Source organism: Eumetopias jubatus, unplaced genomic scaffold, assembly GCF_037043125.1.
Source record: "Eumetopias jubatus isolate StellerSeaLion01/CBP00866 unplaced genomic scaffold, mEumJub1_p1.0 scaffold_11, whole genome shotgun sequence".
Taxonomy (NCBI): domain Eukaryota; kingdom Metazoa; phylum Chordata; class Mammalia; order Carnivora; family Otariidae; genus Eumetopias; species Eumetopias jubatus.
In genome coordinates, this window is record NW_028274817.1 from 13,684,879 (window position 1) to 13,703,927 (window position 19,049).

At 40.3% G+C, this 19,049-nt stretch overlaps 1 protein-coding gene across 1 annotated transcript in view; it reads right to left on the minus strand.

The window, feature by feature from the left end:
- LOC114201446 (transmembrane 9 superfamily member 2-like) overlaps positions 1 to 19,049 on the minus strand; it is a 78,079-nt gene that overhangs the window by 10,263 nt on the left and 48,767 nt on the right. Inside the window, exons 12-15 of the mRNA XM_088028916.1 lie at positions 10,001 to 10,160; positions 6,244 to 6,392; positions 4,266 to 4,377; positions 1,663 to 1,834 (exon numbers count right to left, since the gene is read on the minus strand). Of these exons, the coding sequence (XP_087885042.1) occupies positions 1,663 to 1,834; positions 4,266 to 4,377; positions 6,244 to 6,392; positions 10,001 to 10,160 (593 nt within the window). The remainder of the gene's footprint in view (positions 1 to 1,662; positions 1,835 to 4,265; positions 4,378 to 6,243; positions 6,393 to 10,000; positions 10,161 to 19,049) is intronic.

The following is a 19,049-nucleotide window of genomic DNA, read 5'->3' on the forward strand; positions in this document are numbered from 1 at the left end:
TGGTGGAGCCAACCAATGGGAGAAGACTTCTATCAGCAATGTGACCATTCAGCATTCCGTCTACTTTCTGAAAGAAGCTGTTGTCATACAAGACTCCCAGAAAAAAGCAACCTGAGTCAAAGTGCTAGGTATTGAAGAAAACAGAAGCCTGAAATTACTGTATGAGACACATCCAACTGCACATCACCCAAATATAAAAACCAGTCACTGGGGGAGAAATCCAAAACAAAAGACATGAGGGATGTAGACAAGGTCTACACACAGCAACGTAGAGGAACCTCACCAACAATACCAAGGAAAAGAAAGCAGACATAAAAGAGTACATCCTGTAGGATTTCATTTATGCACAACTCAAAAACAGGCCAAATTAATCCATGATGCTAGGTGTCAGGGGAGTGGCTGCCTTTGGGGAAGGTGAGTGGAGAGAAGTGGCTTCCAGGGCACTGATCATGTACTGTTCATTGCCACCAACACTAGTTAGAAAAGTGGGTTCACTTTGCAATAATTCATCGAGCTGTACGTGTATGGTGCATGTTGTGTGCACTTCTCTGTATGCATATTTTAAATACGAAGTTAGAAAAACCGCAAAACACATGAAAAGCCTGGTAAGACTAGGCTGGTGAGACATTCTCAGGCCTTCAGTTTTAAACAGAACGTCTGGTGGCTGAGAGATGAGAGGAGTCCAGCATAGTCTTCTGTGTGCTGAGGAATTAAGACTGGCAGTTTATAGGTAATACATTATTAAACAAGGAGACCCACCAAGATGCCTTGGTTTCTCAGGTAAGGAGACACCAAGACAAGACACTTGTCTTAAGGCTTTGATTTCTGACAAATTTCCACAGTTGATTTTTACGTTATCTATTGAACCTGAGAGTTAAAATCAGAGACAATACTTGAAATTTGTCCAAGTGACGTAGATAAGTCATATGACTTGAGTGAAAACCAGAACTTAAAAGTGAGGCAGGTAGAGGGGCGCCTGGCTGGCTTGGTTGGTGGAGCATAGGGCTCTTGATCTCAGGGTTGTGAGTTCAAGCTCCACGTTGGGTGTAGAGATGACTTAAAAATAAAATCTTAAAAAAAATAGTGAGGCAGATAGAATGGAAAGCTGCCTCACTCATCCTGAAGAGGGTTCCAAGCTCTCCAACTTCCTTATTTCTCTAACTGGATCATTTTATAAACCACTCCATTTTGCCACCTTTATGGCTTTAAGCATTAATCTAAACAAGAGTTGCCATCACATCTTGAACCCAAATAACAACCCCAAATGAGTAATCCTGAGAAGTCAACATCTTGTCCCTCGCATCTAATTGCTTATATGACTACACATTTACTTAATCTATTTTTGCTAATTTAAAAGTTATTCAAGCCAGTTAATGTTTATGCTTGGAGGCTATTCAAAGGTGATTACACATAACCCTTTCTGTGCTTTGGAACACATCCCTACTGTTTAAAAACATTCACAAGGGACAACCTTGAAGCTAAGTACAAAAGGTCCCTCCAGTTCCCCAGGCTTTGCAATCTTTTATCCCCAAAGCATAAAAATGAACATGATGACTTTGTTCCCTATTCCTTCCATTAATTGTTAATTGATGCTTATTACATTATGGCTATCTCCAAGTCTCTTCAGAGAGTCTGAAATGCATGAAGTAATTCTGTGGTTACCTGTGAGAAGGAAGAAAATCAAGACCATGACCATTGTGTACCCAAAGTACAAAATGCTGCTTGCAATGCCCATGATTTGAAGTTTGGCAAAGAAGTAATGAACTGCATATATGAAAAGGTAAACAGCTGTAAAACTGCTGGTAAAAAAGGCTCTCCACCACCAATGATAATCCTGCAAAAAAAAATAACAAAAACAACTTTTTAGATGAAATCTAACTATAAATGGGTTAGGAATTATTGTCCTAAAATAGGCTTCATTAGATTATGCAGTAAAAGAAATAAAAGAGGAAGTTTTGTAAGAAATTCAGTGTGGGGGGCACCTGGGTGGCTCAGTTGGTGATGTGCCTGCCTTCAGCTCAGTTCATGATCCCAGGGTCCTGGGATCGAGCCCCACATCGGGCTCCCTGCTCCGCGGGAAGCCTGCTTCTCCCTCTCCCTCTCCCCCCGCTTGTGTTCCCTCTCTTGCTGTGTCTCTCTCTGTCAAATAAATTAATTAATTCTAAAAAATCTTTTAAAAAAAGAAATTCAATGTGGTATACACTGTCTGACTAATGTACGTCTGCTTGGAGTGCCTTAACATGTATAAACTCTTTGTTTCCAGGGAGACCATGCGTGCCCTCAGGGTCTGTACTTGTAATGCACGCATCCTTTCTATCAGGACCATCCTTTCTATCAGGATACTGCCTCAGCCTTGGAAGGTTTTCCGGTCAGCTTCAATTTACTGGCCAGAGCTGCCTCAGGCTAGGGTAGGAAAAGATTAGTATAGAAACTTCAGATAGAGCTTTATGGCGAATGTGATTTGTTTTACCCAGCTGAATTCGGGACCCATGGAGGCATGACTGAGGTCAATACGCAAGTTCTGCGTATTCTACGGGCTCCTGATGATGCTAATTTTACTGTAAGGGCACCTGGCTGGCTCAGTGGGGAGAGCATGCGATTCTTGATCTCAAGGTTGAATTCAAGCCCTACACCGGGCGGTGGAGCCTACTTAAAAAAGAAAAAAAAATGGGGCGCCTGGGTGGCCCAGTTGGTTAAGCATCTACCTTCAGCTCAGGTCATGATCCCAGGGTCCTGGGATCAAGCCCCACATCAGGCTCCCTGCTCAGCAGGGAGTCTGTTTCTCCCTCTGCCCCCTGCTCATGCTCTCTCTCTCAAATAAATAAAAATTTTTTAAAAATTTTTTTAAAAAGACAGAAAAAAATTTTTACTATAAAGGCACTGTGGTCAAGGGTCAAGGGGACCTACAGTACAGAAAAGAGTTACATAGCAGGTCTGAAGTTACTATCTTTAGAGGGGTCTGCTTGCAAGGTTGGCCCTTGGCTTACATCTGGAAATTTGGCATTTAATCATTCCCTGACTGATAAGACTGGTTTGCTATACCTAGACTGTACAAAAACAATGTGATTTATGATGAGCACTTGCTTTCCTTTTAGGAGTCTGGAATTTTTGTAGTTGCTAGGCAGAGGGTGCCTATGTGACTATCTCCTAATGAAGACCTTGGATGCAGAGTCCCTAATGGGCTTCCCTGGGCACAAACATCACACATCTATTACTATATTTTTTACTGCTGGAGAAAGGAGCACAATTGATGTATCCTCTCGTGTAAAAGAGAAAGCATAGGAAGACTGTATGTAGATTTCTCCAGACTCCACCTGTGTCTTCTCCCTTTGCTGATTCTCTTATGTATCCTTTGGCTATAATAGGCCCTAGCCATGCATACATCTTTATGCTGAGTCCCATAAGTCCTTCCAGTAAGCTGCCAAATATGTGGGTGGTCTTGGGAGCCTCCAAAACATTTCTTTTTTCTTTAACTAGGCTCCACATGTGGAGCACAATGTGAGGCTTGAACTCATGACCCTGATATCAAGACCTGAGCTGAGATCAAGAGTCAGATGCTTAACTGACTGAGCCACCCAGGCACCCCATCTAAGAAATAGAAATATACACATCATATGCCTATGAAAATGCTCTCAGGCATCATGTATATGATAACCATTCCCTAAACTCTCTATTGTCACCTTTAGAGAGTCACATTTAACTACCAAAACAAGAAGAATGTAGGGGATCTACGAAAATAATGTTCACTACCACCTTTATTATCCAGAATGACATCAGAAAAAAAAAACGGGGGTGGAGTGGGGTAAACAGAACTATTTATGTCCATGGTAACCAAAAGGCATGAAATGAAAATAAGAGAAAGGGCCTTTAGCAGCAATCTCAAACCCATAAAACACAATGCTGGCCTAAGCGGAGAAAATTTTAATTGTTAAAAAAAAAAAGCAACATTGAACCAGATCTTTTATATGTCCAAATATCAAATCAGTTCCCTATATTTTTCTATGTTAACTGAATATTATGCAGCAATTATAGTAACTAGCCAGAGAGAAATTGCTTTCTGTTTAAATTTTCCATCAAAGTCACATTAACTTGATAGCTGCATCAAAATCAAAATGTGTCATCAGGAAAACACAATATAAAACTGATCCCACATTCTAGAAACCATGCAGTTAACAGTTGCTTCAATTCCTTTCTCAACAGAGGCTTCTAATTCCAATAACACGAGTTTTGGAAGCACAAGATACGTTCGTTTCTTAGGTCTTTACCTCAGCGCACAAATGGAAATAACACAGCAAAACTGTAGCTTCTGAACAGGTAATCAGGAGAATTATAAAGACCAAGAAAAGGAAGCCAAACATGAAATACATCTGATGAGACCTGAAAATAAAAATGACAGCTTTAAAATTAACTTCACAGTACAAAGAAAGCCCAATCCAAATCCATACAAGAGACGGCCACACTTCTCGAACCTTAGCAACTCATTCCAAACCTTTATCTATCCATCCAGTATCCAAAAGATATTCCCTGACCTGTGTGGCTTCAGAGTTCTGCCTGATCTTGTCCAGGTCGTATCTGTGTGGCTACTTACCCATAATTCTCTGCTCACCTCATTCAGTATTCAGTTGAGACCCATCAGTATCTCTGTCATTTTCTTTATGCACATTTTTTTCTTTTTGGCAATAGAAGGTTGTAAGTGCAAAAATACCAGCGACTACGTTATATAACACAAAACCACAGAATCAAATACTGCTTTGCCTTTGAAGCTCTATTGACAGGCAGCCTCCCCCAATAGGTCTTGATAGCACAGCACACAAAAATCTATCAAATATACTTTCAGACGTGCATCTTCTTAAAGCTGTGTGTGGATTACATTTCTGCCAGACTTTGGAGGAACAAAGTCATTTCTTTCATTATTATGGAGCCGAGCTGACTAAATTGGGATGAGCAATTTTAAAAGCCTCCTAAAGAAAAGAAACTGAGGAACCAATCGATACTCCATTTTAAAATCTCCTGCAGAATGTATCCCTGGGCACAAGGGCGAGGGCCAGGGCTTGGGGAAAATCATCTCTGTAGATAATGAACATATACAAAGTTGCATACGGCAAGCACACTCTGTTTCATTGAAATAAAACTTGTCTGAAGACTCTTCTGGTTTTCACTTGAAAATTATTTTCCCATCAGAAACATCTGGAAAATGCGGTTACTATAATCTATTTTGCAGCAGGTTAAATATTTAGTTGCTGACAAGGTAACAGATTTTATTGCTTATCTTTTAAACAAATTTGACACAATGCTGTTTAAAAGGTGAGCAATTAATGTGCATGATTAAGCCTAACTTTTGAGGACTTGAAAGCTGTGTCTGAAAGACTGCTTTGGGACAAAAGCATTCTAAACACACACAGCTGGCTACTGCATTGAATTTTATGGGGACTTTGCCCCATCTCCAAAACTCCCTCTGCAGCACCACCCCACTCGACTCGCTCCTGAAACCAGAATGCAGTCAAGAATCAGGAATTAAGAAAAAAAAGGAACTTGGAGAAACTGAAGCTGTCGAACTTGCATCAGAGAGCACGGGTTCTTACTTTACATATCAGAATTCTTTTTTTTTTTTTTTTTTTTTACATATCAGAATTCTTAAATCACGACAGTTTCAAAGTAACAAATAGAAAGAGGAACGCTGTAAGGAGAAGGCATCCTGACAACAGAGCTAACAGCTGACAGACAGGAGAGCAGAAAAACATTACTTACAGCTCAGTACAGATGAAGACCCAGAGTCAGTGGTCTTCAAAGTATTTTTAGCAGAGGAACTCTGAAATCTTGCATGGAAGGTCAGTACAGAAAAGAGAGACACATCAGGGCCGCCTCTTCCCATCTTTAGGCGCCTCCTTCCAGGGGACACCCCTGCCCCACCCCCTGCAAAGGCTCAGAGAAGTACAGTGTGAGCCAACTTTCTAAGTCATCTGGAAAGGCTTAAAAAGAGGTTATTACCTTTTAAAAAGGAAACCTGCATAGAAATTTCCATCAAATAGTGTCTTGAAAAACTTGTGAATTAAGTCAAAGTTCCCTAGGAAATTCCCCTGGGATCAGATTGCCATTTCCTGGATAAAAAGCGGGGGGGGGGGGGGGGGGGGGGGCGCAGCAAATGAAGTTTTACCATACCAGAATTTAACCTCCTTGAAATACAGGAAAATTAATTGATCAACAATTAAGATTTTTTTGAGATTATGAAAATCCAATACTCACCAAATGCTGTTCAGAATGAAAAAGAGTTGAATAAAAATACAGCCAAAAGGTAAAATGCCACCGATTATGACGCCAAAAAGTGGTTTGGTACAGAAATTCTGCTGAGGAATATGATGGGGAATCTGGTTTGTGTGAACTGGACGCTTAAACTGCTCGAAAAGAAATCAAGTGAAAATCAGAATGAATGAAATTGAAGTGAATTTATATACATACAATCACAACACAGAATCCTGAATCAGAACAGGACACGGAACACTTCCAAGAGCAGTCATGTGGGCAGAGCCTAGACCACTGTGTGATAGAAATATAATGCAAGCCATATATGCAGTTTTAAAGCTTTTAGAAGCTGCATTTTAAAAAGTGAAAAGAAATAGGCAACATCGGGGCACCTGGGTGGCTCAGTCACTTAAGCATCTGCCTTCAGCTCAGGTCATGATCCCTGGGTCTTAGGATCGAGCCCCGCATTGGGCTCCCTGCTCAGTATCCGCCCCCCCCCCCCGCTCATGCTCTCTCGCTATCTCAGAAAAATAAATTAAAAAATTTTAAAAACAAATAGGCAGAAGCAACTTACGAATACATTTCATCTAACATCTCCAAATATTTATATTGAAAGTACTAAATAGATGTTTTATATTTTGTTGTTGTTCTGTTTGAAATTCACTATATATTTTACACTTCCTTACAACACTTACCAATTTGGAACTAGCCACATTTCAAGCACTCAGAAGTCACATGTGGCTGGTGACCACCATACTAGAGAGCACACAGCTAGATAATAAGGATGTTTATCCTTTCCTATCAGTTCCGAGGGAGAGATTAGACAAGATTTAGTGGCGATTATTCCAATATGAAGTAATCGATATCAAAAAGTCCTCTCAGAATGTGTAGAAAACCTGAAAGACTCCACCAAAAAATTGGCTAGAACTAATACATGAATTCAGCAAAGTTGCAGGATATAAAATCAACACAAAGAAATCAGTTGCACTTCTATATACCCATAATGAAGCAGCAGAAAAAGAAATCAAAGAATCAATCCCATTTACAATTGCACCAAAAACAATGAGATACCTAGGAATAAACTTAACCAAAGATCTCTACTCTGAAAACTATAGAATGCTTACGAAAGAAATTGAAGAGGACACAAAGAAATGGAAAAACATTCCATGTTCACGGATTGGAAGAACACTGTTAGAATGTCTATACCACCCAAAGCAATCTACACTATCAAATGCAATCCCTAATCGAAAATGCAATCCCTATCCAAATACCAACACATTTTTCACAGAGCTAGAACAAACAATCCTAAAATCTGTATGGAACCACAAAAGACCCCGAATAGCCAAAGCAATCCTGAAAAAGAAAAGCAAAGCTGGGGGCATCACGTTGCCCGATTTCAAGCTATATTACAAAGCTGTCGTCATCAAGACAGTATGGTACTGGCACAAAAACAGACACACAGATCAATGGAACAGAATAGAGAACCCAGACCCATAACTATATGGTCAACTAATCCTCAACAAAGCAGGAAAGAATATCCAATGGGAAAAAAGTCTCTTCAACAAATGGTGTTGGGAAGACTGGATGGCAACATGCAAAAGAATGAACCTGGACCACTTTCTAACACCATACACAAAAAATAGATTCCCAAAATGGATGAAAGACCTAAATGTGAGACAAGAATCCATCAAAATCCTTGAGGAGAACACAGGCAGCAAACTCTTAGTTCAGCCATAGCAACTTCTTCCATGTTGCTGGAGGCAAGGGAAACAAAAGCAAAAATAAACGATTGAGATTTCATCAAGACAAAAAGCTTCTGCACAGCAAAGAAAAGCACAAAACTAAAAGGCAGCTTGCAGAATGGCAGAAGAGATTTGCAAATGTCATAGCTGATAAAGGGCTAGTATCCAAAATCTATAAAGTTCATCGAACTGAACACCCAAAAAACAAATAATCCAGTCAAGAAATGGGCAGAAGACATGAACATTTTTCCAAAGAAGACATCCAGATGGCTAACAGACACATGAAAAGATGCTCAACATCACTCATCATCAGGGAAATACAAATCAAAACTGCAGTGAGATACTACCTCATACTGGTCAGAATGGCTAAAATTAACAACACAGGAAACAGCAGGTGTTGGCAAAGATGTGGAGAAAGGGGAACCCTCCTACACGGTTGGTAGGAATGCAAACTGGTGCAGCCACTCTGGAAAACAGTATGGAGGTTCCCCAAACAGTTAAAAATGGAACTACCCTACAACCCAGCAATTACACTACTAGGTATTGACCCAAAGGATACAAAAATACAGATTCAAAGGGGTACCCACACCCCGGTGTTTATAGCACAACGTCCACAATAGCCAACATACGGAAAAAGCCCAAATGCCCATCAGCAGATGAATGAATAAAGATATCATATGAACTACATATATAGATATATATATATCTATATATGTAGTTATATATCTATATATATACACATATATATGCTATACATAATATATAACATATATATAATATACACATATATATGTATATATACATGTGTGTATATATGTACACATGAACTACTATACACACACACACACACAATGGAATATTGCTCAGCCATCAAAAAGAATGAAATCTTGCCATGTGCAACCACATGGGCGGAGCTAGAGTGTATTATGCTAAGCGAAATAAGTCAGTCAGAGAAAGACAAATACCATATGATCTCACTCACAGGTGGAATTTAAGAAACAAAACAGATGAACATAGGGGGAGGGAAAAAAAGAGAGAGGGCAGCAAACTGAGACTCCTAACACTAGAGAACAAACTGAGGGTTGCTGGAGGGAGGCGGGTGGGGGAAGGGCTAGATGGGGGATGGGCAGTAAGGAGGGCACTTGTGATGCGCACTGGGTGTTGTATGTAAGGGATGAATCACTAAATTCTACTCCTGAAACCAATATTAAACTATATGTTAACTAACTAGAATTTAAATAAAATTTGGGGGGGAAAAAGAATTTCTCTTCAAATGTGTATTTTTCAGACATTTTTCTTTTTTCTGCTCTGTGTGGAACTCCAGCTCCTGTTTTGTCTTATTTCTTTCCTGCAAACTCACACTATATCTTTATACAATCCTTTTTTTTTTTCTTTTAAGATTTTAGTTATTTATTCATGAGAGACAGAGGAGCAGAGAGAGAGAGAAGCAGAGGGAGAAGCAGGCTCCCAAGGAGCAGGGAGCCCGATGCGGGACTCGATCCCAGGACCCTGGGATCATGACCCGAGCCGAAGGCAGACGCTTAACCATCTGAGCCACCCAGGCGCCCTATACAATCCTTTTGCAGTATGGCCTCATTTAGTCTTTTTGATATCCTGCTCCTTTACACGATGCATGGAATAGGCTAACTTCAGATCTATAAACTGCACAGCTCCATTTTTCAGACTGTATCTTTGCTTTCTTCCCCCACTGTATAATCTTATTACTTTTCTGACTTTGTTAAAGTCAGCCTTTTGACAATATGTCCCTTTAATTTCATCCAACAGAGATAGACAGAAATATAAACAACCTATAAAGTGGGAAGTACATTAAATAGCGTCTTTTGAAGTATTACTGTGTTTCATTTTTAAAAATTTTTTCAAATCTTTTATTCCAAAATGATTATCCTTTGTAGTTTTTGCCAATGGTACATTTCGCATTCCATATATAGTAATATACATATTGAGGTATTATTTCAGACATTAGTCAGTGGCCAAAAGCAATTATTTTACAAATTTACCTTTTTCTTGCTTCCAAAGTATGCACCCAAAAATGTTAATGGTACTGAAATTCCAAACCACATCGCAAGGATACCTATCAGGGTACCAAAGGAGATTGCAGCCAATGACCCTTCCACCCAAAGAATCAGGTTCATAAAGAAAAGGTCGACAAAGACGACACTAGGGAGAAAAAAACATCATCAGGAAACAATATGCTTTCAGGAAAATGTTATAATCATACTTGATGTGAATGTCAGAACATTCTTTTGGTGGGAAGGATATAATAAATGACAAGGCTAAACCCTAGAAGAATATTAAGTCTCACTGTGGAAACCCGGCCACCGAGCTGGGGCTTAAACCCAATACCATATAATAAGACAGCAGTTTATTATAAGACATCATTTCTACATCCTACTCATCTTTGCACCTCCAGAGTCTAGCAGAAAATAAGGTGTGGAGTAATATACCATGGAAAAACTCAATGTGCAATATAGTGAACACAATTAAGAACATGCATATACTGAGGGGCACCTGGGTGGCTCAGTTGGTTAAGCGACTGCCTTTGGCTCAGGTCATGATCCTGGAGTCCCGGGATCGAGTCCCGCATCGGGCTCCCTGCTTGGCAGGGAGTCTGCTTCACCCTCTGACCCTCCCCCCTCTCATGTGCTCTCTCTCTCTCTCATTTTCTCTCTCTCAAATAAATAAATCTTTTTTTAAAAATGCATACACTGAAAACAGAATTCCAGACTGAAATGGGCTATGAGTCTCAAGTCCAACAAGTGTTCACTTAACACAAGAGCTTTAAATCAGCCACTGGATAAATCACCAGGCAAGCCCAGCTATTGTGCCCCTATTGGTTCCAGACAAGCTTGGTCAAAGCTACAGGTGAATGTGGGTATGGGTATGGATGTGAGTGTTTCTGAAAGCCTAAAAATGAGGGTGAAGGGGTGGTCAGAGGCTAGATTGTGGAAGGCCTTGAACGTCGGGGTAAGGAAGGTAGACTTGCTCCTGGCAACATCAGGAGGCAGCTGAAGGGGTTTTACACTCAAAGCTCTGGGGTACACAGTGCAGCCTTCCAGGCAGATGAGTCTGCAGCATGGCAAAGGACAGCCCTAAGGGAAGAGAAACTAGAGACAAGGAGACCAGATACAAAGTGGTACCAATCTGTATAAGGTGGTGATGGTTAAAATGTAAATGATGTATATAAAAGACATGAAGCACTGAGAGACTTTTGGTTAAAGATGGCAGATTGAAATCACACATTTAGTTCTGCCGCCTCCTCAAAACTCCGATAAAATGTTAGTAAAGGAACTTTAAAAAGGCACAAATACACAAGAAAGGGGGATACAGGAGAGAAGACATTAGCAACAAATTTTGGAAAGCAAACAGCAGATGGACAAGTAGTAACTGAGTTAGTACAACTGGGAAACCTGTATCCCAAGTCATCTGTAGGAAAAGCCGAGAGGCCACTCAGGTTATACCACAGAACTCCAGAAAAGGTTCAGGGATACGTAGCGCCAGGTACCCCTGTGAGTGGGAGGGAAGGAGTGGCCAAAACCAGGACTGGCTGAAAGTCAGCCCAAGACACTCACAGACCTGCAGATTCCCTCCCCTGCACCGCAGAGCCAAAGACCTTCCCTTCCCGACCCCAGCAGAAGACTGGAGGGTCTAGCCTCTTAGAGAAGGTCCCTGCAGCTCACAAGAAAACTCTAGAAAGGAAAATCTATGATTGACATCCACGAAGAGATTAGAAGAGGCACTGCAGCCATGAAGCAAGATGACACTTTAAGGACTGGTGAGAAATAAAAGAGCTCTTTGGAATTAGAAATATGACAAGGGGAATGAGAACCTCAGTAAAAGGGTTAGAACATAAAGCTAATGGTATGTCTTAGAAAGCAGCTTGAGGAGGAAGAGGGGGAGGAGAAGAAATGAAAACACCCTAAGTGCCCATCGAAACATGAGTGGATAAAGAAGTTGTGGTGTATATATACGCTGGAATATTATTCAGCCTAAAAATGGAGGAAATCCTACCATTTGCGACAACATGGGTGGACTTTGAAGACATTATGTTAACTGAAATAAGAGAAAGACAAATACCATATGATCTCACTTACACAGGGAATCTAAAGCAAAAACAAAAGCAACCCAAACTCGGGGCGCCTGGGTGGCTCAGTCGGTTTAGCATCTGACTCTTGGTTTCCGCTCGGGTCGTGATCTCAGGATCATGAGATCGAGCCCTGTGCTGGGCTCTGCGCTCAGTGGCAAGTCTGCTCAGGATTCTCTTCCTCTCCCTCTGCCCATACCCTGCTCGCTCTCTTTCTCTCTCAAATAAATAAATAAATCTTAAAAAAAAAAAAAGGGCAAACCAAACTCATAGAAAAAGAAATCAGACTTGTGGCTAACTGGGGCCAGGGCGGGGGGAAGAAGGTGGTCAAAAGGTCCGTACAAAGGACGTAATGTACAACATGATGGCTTCCGCTAACGCTGCTGCGTGGTAGATAGAGAGGGAAGTTAAGAGTGTAAATCCTAAGAGATCTCATCATAAGGAGAGTTTTTTTTTTCCTTTTTCTTCTTTATTTGCCTTTTATTGTAGCTATAGGAGATGACAGATGTGAGCTGAACCTGTTGTGGTCATCAGTGCACAGTATATGTAAATGGAACCATCATGCTATATGCCTTAAACTTATACAGTGATGGATGTCAATTAGTTCCCAATAAAACCGGAGGAAAAAAGAAAAAATTAAATAGGTCAAAAAGAAAGAAAGAAAAATTAGATGAACAATCCAGGCACATGAGAAATAGGAGTCACTTGAATAGACAGAGTTCTTCATGTCTTTTAGGGGTATTAGGTAATTAGCTCAAGGTCAGACAGCGGATAAGAGGCAGAACTGGGATTCTAATTCAGGTGTGTGTGATTCTTCACGAGCAAGCTGTTTCCATGCCACCATGCCATCCTAAGGCATCTATGGTGGGAACCCACCCTGCCAATCAGGTCTATCTTCTCTTCCCCCAGACATTTTGTCAAAGACCAGAGAGAGGGAATGTGGCATCAGCCACATCACGACGCACCAGCTAAGACTCTGGTTAATTCTTTAGTTGGAAGTTCTCTCAAGGTCCATTCCAATTCTAGGATATAATGCTGCCTTCCTATCTGCCACCTTTCTCCAATTTCTTATTCAAGATCATTTTTTTTGGATGTTCCTCATCTCTCATTATAAACCAACTTCAGCCATTTCTTCCTTCATGTTACTATTTCTGCTCCACCCTCCCCACTGTATGATCTCTTCTCCCTACTAAAACCTATGTCAGTAGGTACCTCTATTGTGCTTTTTGAAGGCTCACACATGCTCCTGCCAGAGACGTGGTTTGAAGCTCTTTCAAACAACAATAAATGCAACAACAGTAAACCTCCACCTTAGGTCTCATTAGTTTCTGGCATCTTAATAAGGGAATCTGGTTTCCTATGATTTAACCATACTTCTTCAAATGTTTCTTAATACCTTTCTGCTCTAATGAATTTGTTCAGCCACAATATTCCTCTGCCAAATTTCCTAGCTTTTGAGAGATTCATTTCAGCTGTTATCATTCCATGGCCAGAAAAATTACTTCTCACTTGACAAATCATAACCTCCCTTCTTATACATAAACTCAATTAACCCGTCTCAACAATTTCCCTTTTGAAAGTACACTCTAGAATGTTAATATGTGTTTAACAATTCTGTAACTGCCCTTCAGTTTCAAGTTTTTATATTCTAAATAGTTCTTCCTTTGTTGATCTCTAATTATTTCTAGACCTTTTCATGGAATCTTAAACAGCAAAACTAAAAGGAAACTTAAGAGGTCATCTGGGTTCATCTCCTACCTGAAACATTTATTCACAAATTCATCAAACATTTATTGAGTACCTATGTGTTAGGCCCTGGTGTTCAAAGATAAGTAAGAACCCTTGCTCTGAAAAGCTCAGTCTAGTGGGGGACAGAGATAAACAAATAAATTACAAAACAACATGGGAAATACTATAGCAGATGATAAACACAGAGCAGTAGGAATACAGAACAAAAGAGTAATCAAAAGCACGTTATAGCTCACAAAATAATTTCACAATCCATTAGTTCATTTATTTCTCTAAACGACTCTGTGACACAGGCATTACCCGGCAAGGAAACGGACAATCAGGAAGGTTACAGGATTTCCCCCAAAGTCACTTACCTAATACCGAGAGCCTAATAGTAAGTGCTGGAATTCAGACTTGCTTCTCTCTAATTATAAAGTTTGGGTACATGCCCATCAAACTAGGCTACCTCTGCCTTTTCCTACCTACCACTTTTGGGGTTACATGAAGGAAAAGTATATGGTTTAATAATCTTACTTTCTTCAATTTCTTTTAGGGAACATCTATGTTCATTAACCTAAATGCTTCTTCTTTTAAATCTAAAGCCATTTTTACACTGCCCATTTATGGCACCACATGAGCTACTCGCACATTGATATACCATGAGGCACTGAACTTCTCTTTCCAACCTACTACGTTCTAAGAAATGAGAATGCCAGTACCTTATAATTCTCTCTCCCATCTACCTAAAGGAGCCCCTAAACCACTCGAGGGAAGTATGTCCTTCATATCATGCCTGGTTTATTGCTTTAAAATTGCATTCAATTCTACTAACAGAACTAGGAAAACGAATCTGTTTTGCATTTTTAAATTATTCACTTGATTCAATCATACAGTAGATATTTACTGAGCGCTTACTCCATAGAAGGCACTTATACTCCATATAGGGCACTTGGTTACAAGCTGTGAGAGATACAGAAATGAATAAGACATAGTACTCACCCTCATGAGTTTTAAAATGCACAATAAGGCATATCACAAATAACTCCAATCTAAGGAACACTGTGATAAGTGTTATAATAATGATAATAGACACTATAAAATTCCAGAACATGGAAGTGGTAGCATTTGAGCTGGGACATAAGAAAGAATAGAAATTTGGCATTGGAGGATTGGAAAGAAGTGATTACAAAAAGATGGAACAACATGAGCAAAGGCATGACAGCAGAAGTCAAGAGTAGCTGATAACCACAGCTACCATTTATTGAGCACTCAGTATATGCTAGGCACTCTTTCAAATCCATTACACACATTATCCCATTTAATCCTCACAGCAACCATGAGGTAGATAATACCATGATTTGCATTCTACAGATGAAGAAAGCCAAGATTAGAGAGGTAAAACCACTTGCCCAACATCCCATGATTAGTAAATATTAGTTGAAGATCTTTTTTGCCTAATTTAAAAGACAACTGCATAATGCGATCATTATAAATCTGTGTTGACAAGCATGCAAAGTATTAAGATGTAATCTGTATGGCAACAGCAGCTCAAAGAAGGAAGGAGGGAAAGGAGCTACATAGGAGCAAAGTTTTTGTATAATACTGAAATTAAGTTGGAATTAATCCAAATCAGATTAGTATACATTGATTAATTTAATTGTAATCTGTAAGGTAACCACTAAGAACTCAAAAAAAATAATAGAAGAAATGACAAGGGAATAAAAATGGTGCCGTAGAAAATATCTATTTAATGCAATAGAAGGCAAAAATCTCAAAGAGATGCCCGAACCCCTATGTTCATTCAGCATTATTCACAACTTGCTCAAGGCCTGGTAACTAGAAGGAGGCAGAACTGGGAAATGAACTGCTATGTGTGTGCAGAGTGTAGGGTATGTGTGCATGGGAGTGCACGTGCATGCACATGTGTGTGTGTGTGTGTGTGTGTGTGTGTGTGTGTGCGCGCGCGCGCGCCTCTAAAGCCTGTGTTAGGGGCGCCTGGGTGGCTCAGTCATTAGGCGTCTGCCTTCGGCTCAGGCCATGATCCCGGGGTCTTGGGATCGAGCCCCGCATCGGGCTCCCTGCTCCATGGGAAGCCTGCTTCTCCCTCTCCCACTCGCCCTGCTTGTGTTCCCTCTCTCGTTGTATCTCCTTCTGTCAAATAAATAAATAAAATCTTTAAAAAAAATAAATAAAAAAATAAAGCCTGTGCTAGTAGCTTCTATCACTACCTCTCCACTTTAATATACGGTTATGAGTTGCTGTTATTGTTGTTTATAATGAAATTATTTAAAAATAGGTGGGGCACCTCGGTGGGTCAGTCAGTTAAGCATCTCTCTTTTTTTTTTTTTTAAAGATTTTATTTATTTATTTGAGAGAGAGAAAATGAGAGAGAGCACACGAGGGGGGGAAGGTCAGAGGGCGAAGCAGACTCCCTGCTGAGCAGGGAGCGCGATGCGGGACTCGATCCAGGGACTCCAGGATCATGACCTGAGCCGAAGGCAGTCGCTTAACCAACTGAGCCACCCAGGCGCCCAGTTAAGCATCTCTTGATATCAACTCAGGTCTTGATCTCAGGGTGTGGAACTTACTTAAAAATAATAAAAGTAATAAAATAAAAATAGGTAACACATGCATATGGTATATGATGCAAAAGGTTTAAAAAAAGAGTGAAAAGTAAGTCTGATATAAATAGTCTCCTTCACACTTCTGTCCCCCAGCCACCCAAAACCCACCCTGGACACAACCACCATTATTTAAATTTGCTTTTCAAATTTAAATTTTTTTTTTTTACTTTTACAAAACCGTGGCTTGACACTGCATCATTTCATAGTCCATGTAAACCTGAGCCATGTTATTATGGATTTCTACTCAAATTTTTAAATTTTTCTGTGTAAAACATTCTTCAAAATTGATCCCATAGAAAACATGATGAAAACCGCTCATAGTGCACCGCAAATGCTAATGCTTTTCAGACATTAATTGTTTAATTTGTCTAATCAAGCCTAGTGATATGGTATATTCTAATTCTTTTACATCTTCTATTTCAATGATGTAACTTATTATTGCAGTAAGATGGAACATCTGTGTGATGAAAAATGGCATTATTCATCTTGAGCCACGAAGGCAAAGATTCAGGGGCAATTTTTATTTCTTTCTTCTATAGTGCCTCACATAATGCCTTAAATATGGTAAAAACAAAAACAAAACAAAACCAAAAAGACCACAATAAGTATGTTGAATGAGTAACTAAATAATGCAGAGAATAGTGAATGGCTTATAGACTGGCTCTTGCATGTAATATCCCTTGTATTACAATCTAGTATAATGACTTTTGCACAATGGCACTTCATTGCCAAATTTATTCAGTTTTGGATTCATGTGAGTCTTGAACTTGAAGCAACAAATATCTGAAGTATTGTCAAGGACGTCGCTTTCTTACAGAAATGTAATAAAGCATTCACCTCAGAAAAGACCACCCATTCAAGTTCCCTTGAAAAGAGTTATAGGAAAAGCAGATGGCTCTATTCAAGGTGGGGAAGGGGAGGGGTGTGCACTGTCCTTATTTTAAATAAGTCAAAAATTCTGAGGTTCCTGTATTTGATGTGCAAACTTGTAATGTTCAATCCTTTCAATGATCTAATCTTTTTCCCTGGAGTTTTGAGGGAAACCAGCCACATGGAGATGAATGATTATGGGTCTACAGAACCTATCACTGCATTGCATGATTTATTGCATGACACACAGTCACAGAGCATTATTAAAGCATTTGCTCTCACTTTGTCACTAATCAGAATATAACACAACTGAATTTACTATGTATAACTTTCACTATAGGACCTCTTCCACTATTGCAACATACTCCTAGCATCATGGATGTGGGAACTTTGTAACAAATAGGAATTAAAGTACCACATGACAATTAAGATATAATCCACTACTTTTCCTTTAAAAAAAACTGTCCTTTATAACATATCAAGGAAAGAATATTAGAAATGAAACGTGTTATGAACTGCATTGTGTCCCCCCCCATTCATATGTTGAAGCCCTAATCCATTATGTAATGGTATTTGGAGGTGAGGCCTTTGGAAGGTGATTAAGCTTAGATGAGGTCACGAGAGTAGGGCCTTCATGATGAGATCAGTACCTTTCTGAGAAGGGACACAAGAGTTCACCATCTCTGCCTGCCAAGTGAGGAAACAGTAAGAAGGCAGTCATCTGCAAGCCAGGAAGACAGCTCTCACCAGGACCCAACCCTGTTGGTGCCCTGATCTCCGACATCCCTGCCTCCAGAACTGTGAGAAATCAAATTTCTATTGTTTAAGCGTCCCCCACTCCAGTCTATGGTATTTTGTTATGGTAGCCCAGGCTAACTAAGGAGACGAAACCCAAAGTCCCAGGCACCCAGGTGGCTGGCTCAGTTTGTTAAACATCTGCCTTCATTCAGCTCAGGTCATGATCCCAGGGTCCTGAGACTGAGTCCCGTGTGGGGCTCTCTGCTCATCAGGGAGCCTGCTTCTCCCCCTACCCCTCCTCCCACTCGTTCTCTCTCTAATAAATAAAATCTTTAAAAAAAAAAAGAATTCCAACAAAATCTCAAAAAAAAAAAAAAAAGAAAAGAAAAGAAAGAAAGAAACCCAAAGTGAGTCAGCACTTCATCAGTGAGGTTCTGTGGGAAGAGCCCTGGACAGGATGCAGGGGGGACATTCAGTTATGTATAGCCTGGGCTCTGTCACCGACTTCCCGTGTGACCTCGAACACTTGCTCCCTGGCTTGGCCGCCAACCCCACATCTCTATAATGAGGGGGCGGGGGGAGCTACTGGCCCGCCACAGCGCAGCCCCGCCCACTCCCACGTGGACCATGACTCTACCTGGGAGCTGGAGTCACGAATGACACCTCAGGACCTAGGGGAGACAGGAAGAAAGGATCCCGGAAGCCAGTGACAAGGGGAACAACACAAGGTAGAGCGGAAATTGCCATTCTAACATGATCTATAATGCAAGCTATATAACTGAGATGCGTATTTATGAAATCTGCTTCCAAACCAAAGATCAAAATCGAATACAGCGGCACCACGGCTGTCTCTTTGTACTAGAGGTTACGATGTACAAAAAGATGAAAGGAATGCAGATACCACAGAGAGAGAATGCTCACGCTACAGAAAACACAGTGGTAGCTCATCTCCTTTCTACTCCTCATTATCGGGTACAGTGATTTTGTTTTCTAAGAGGAAGT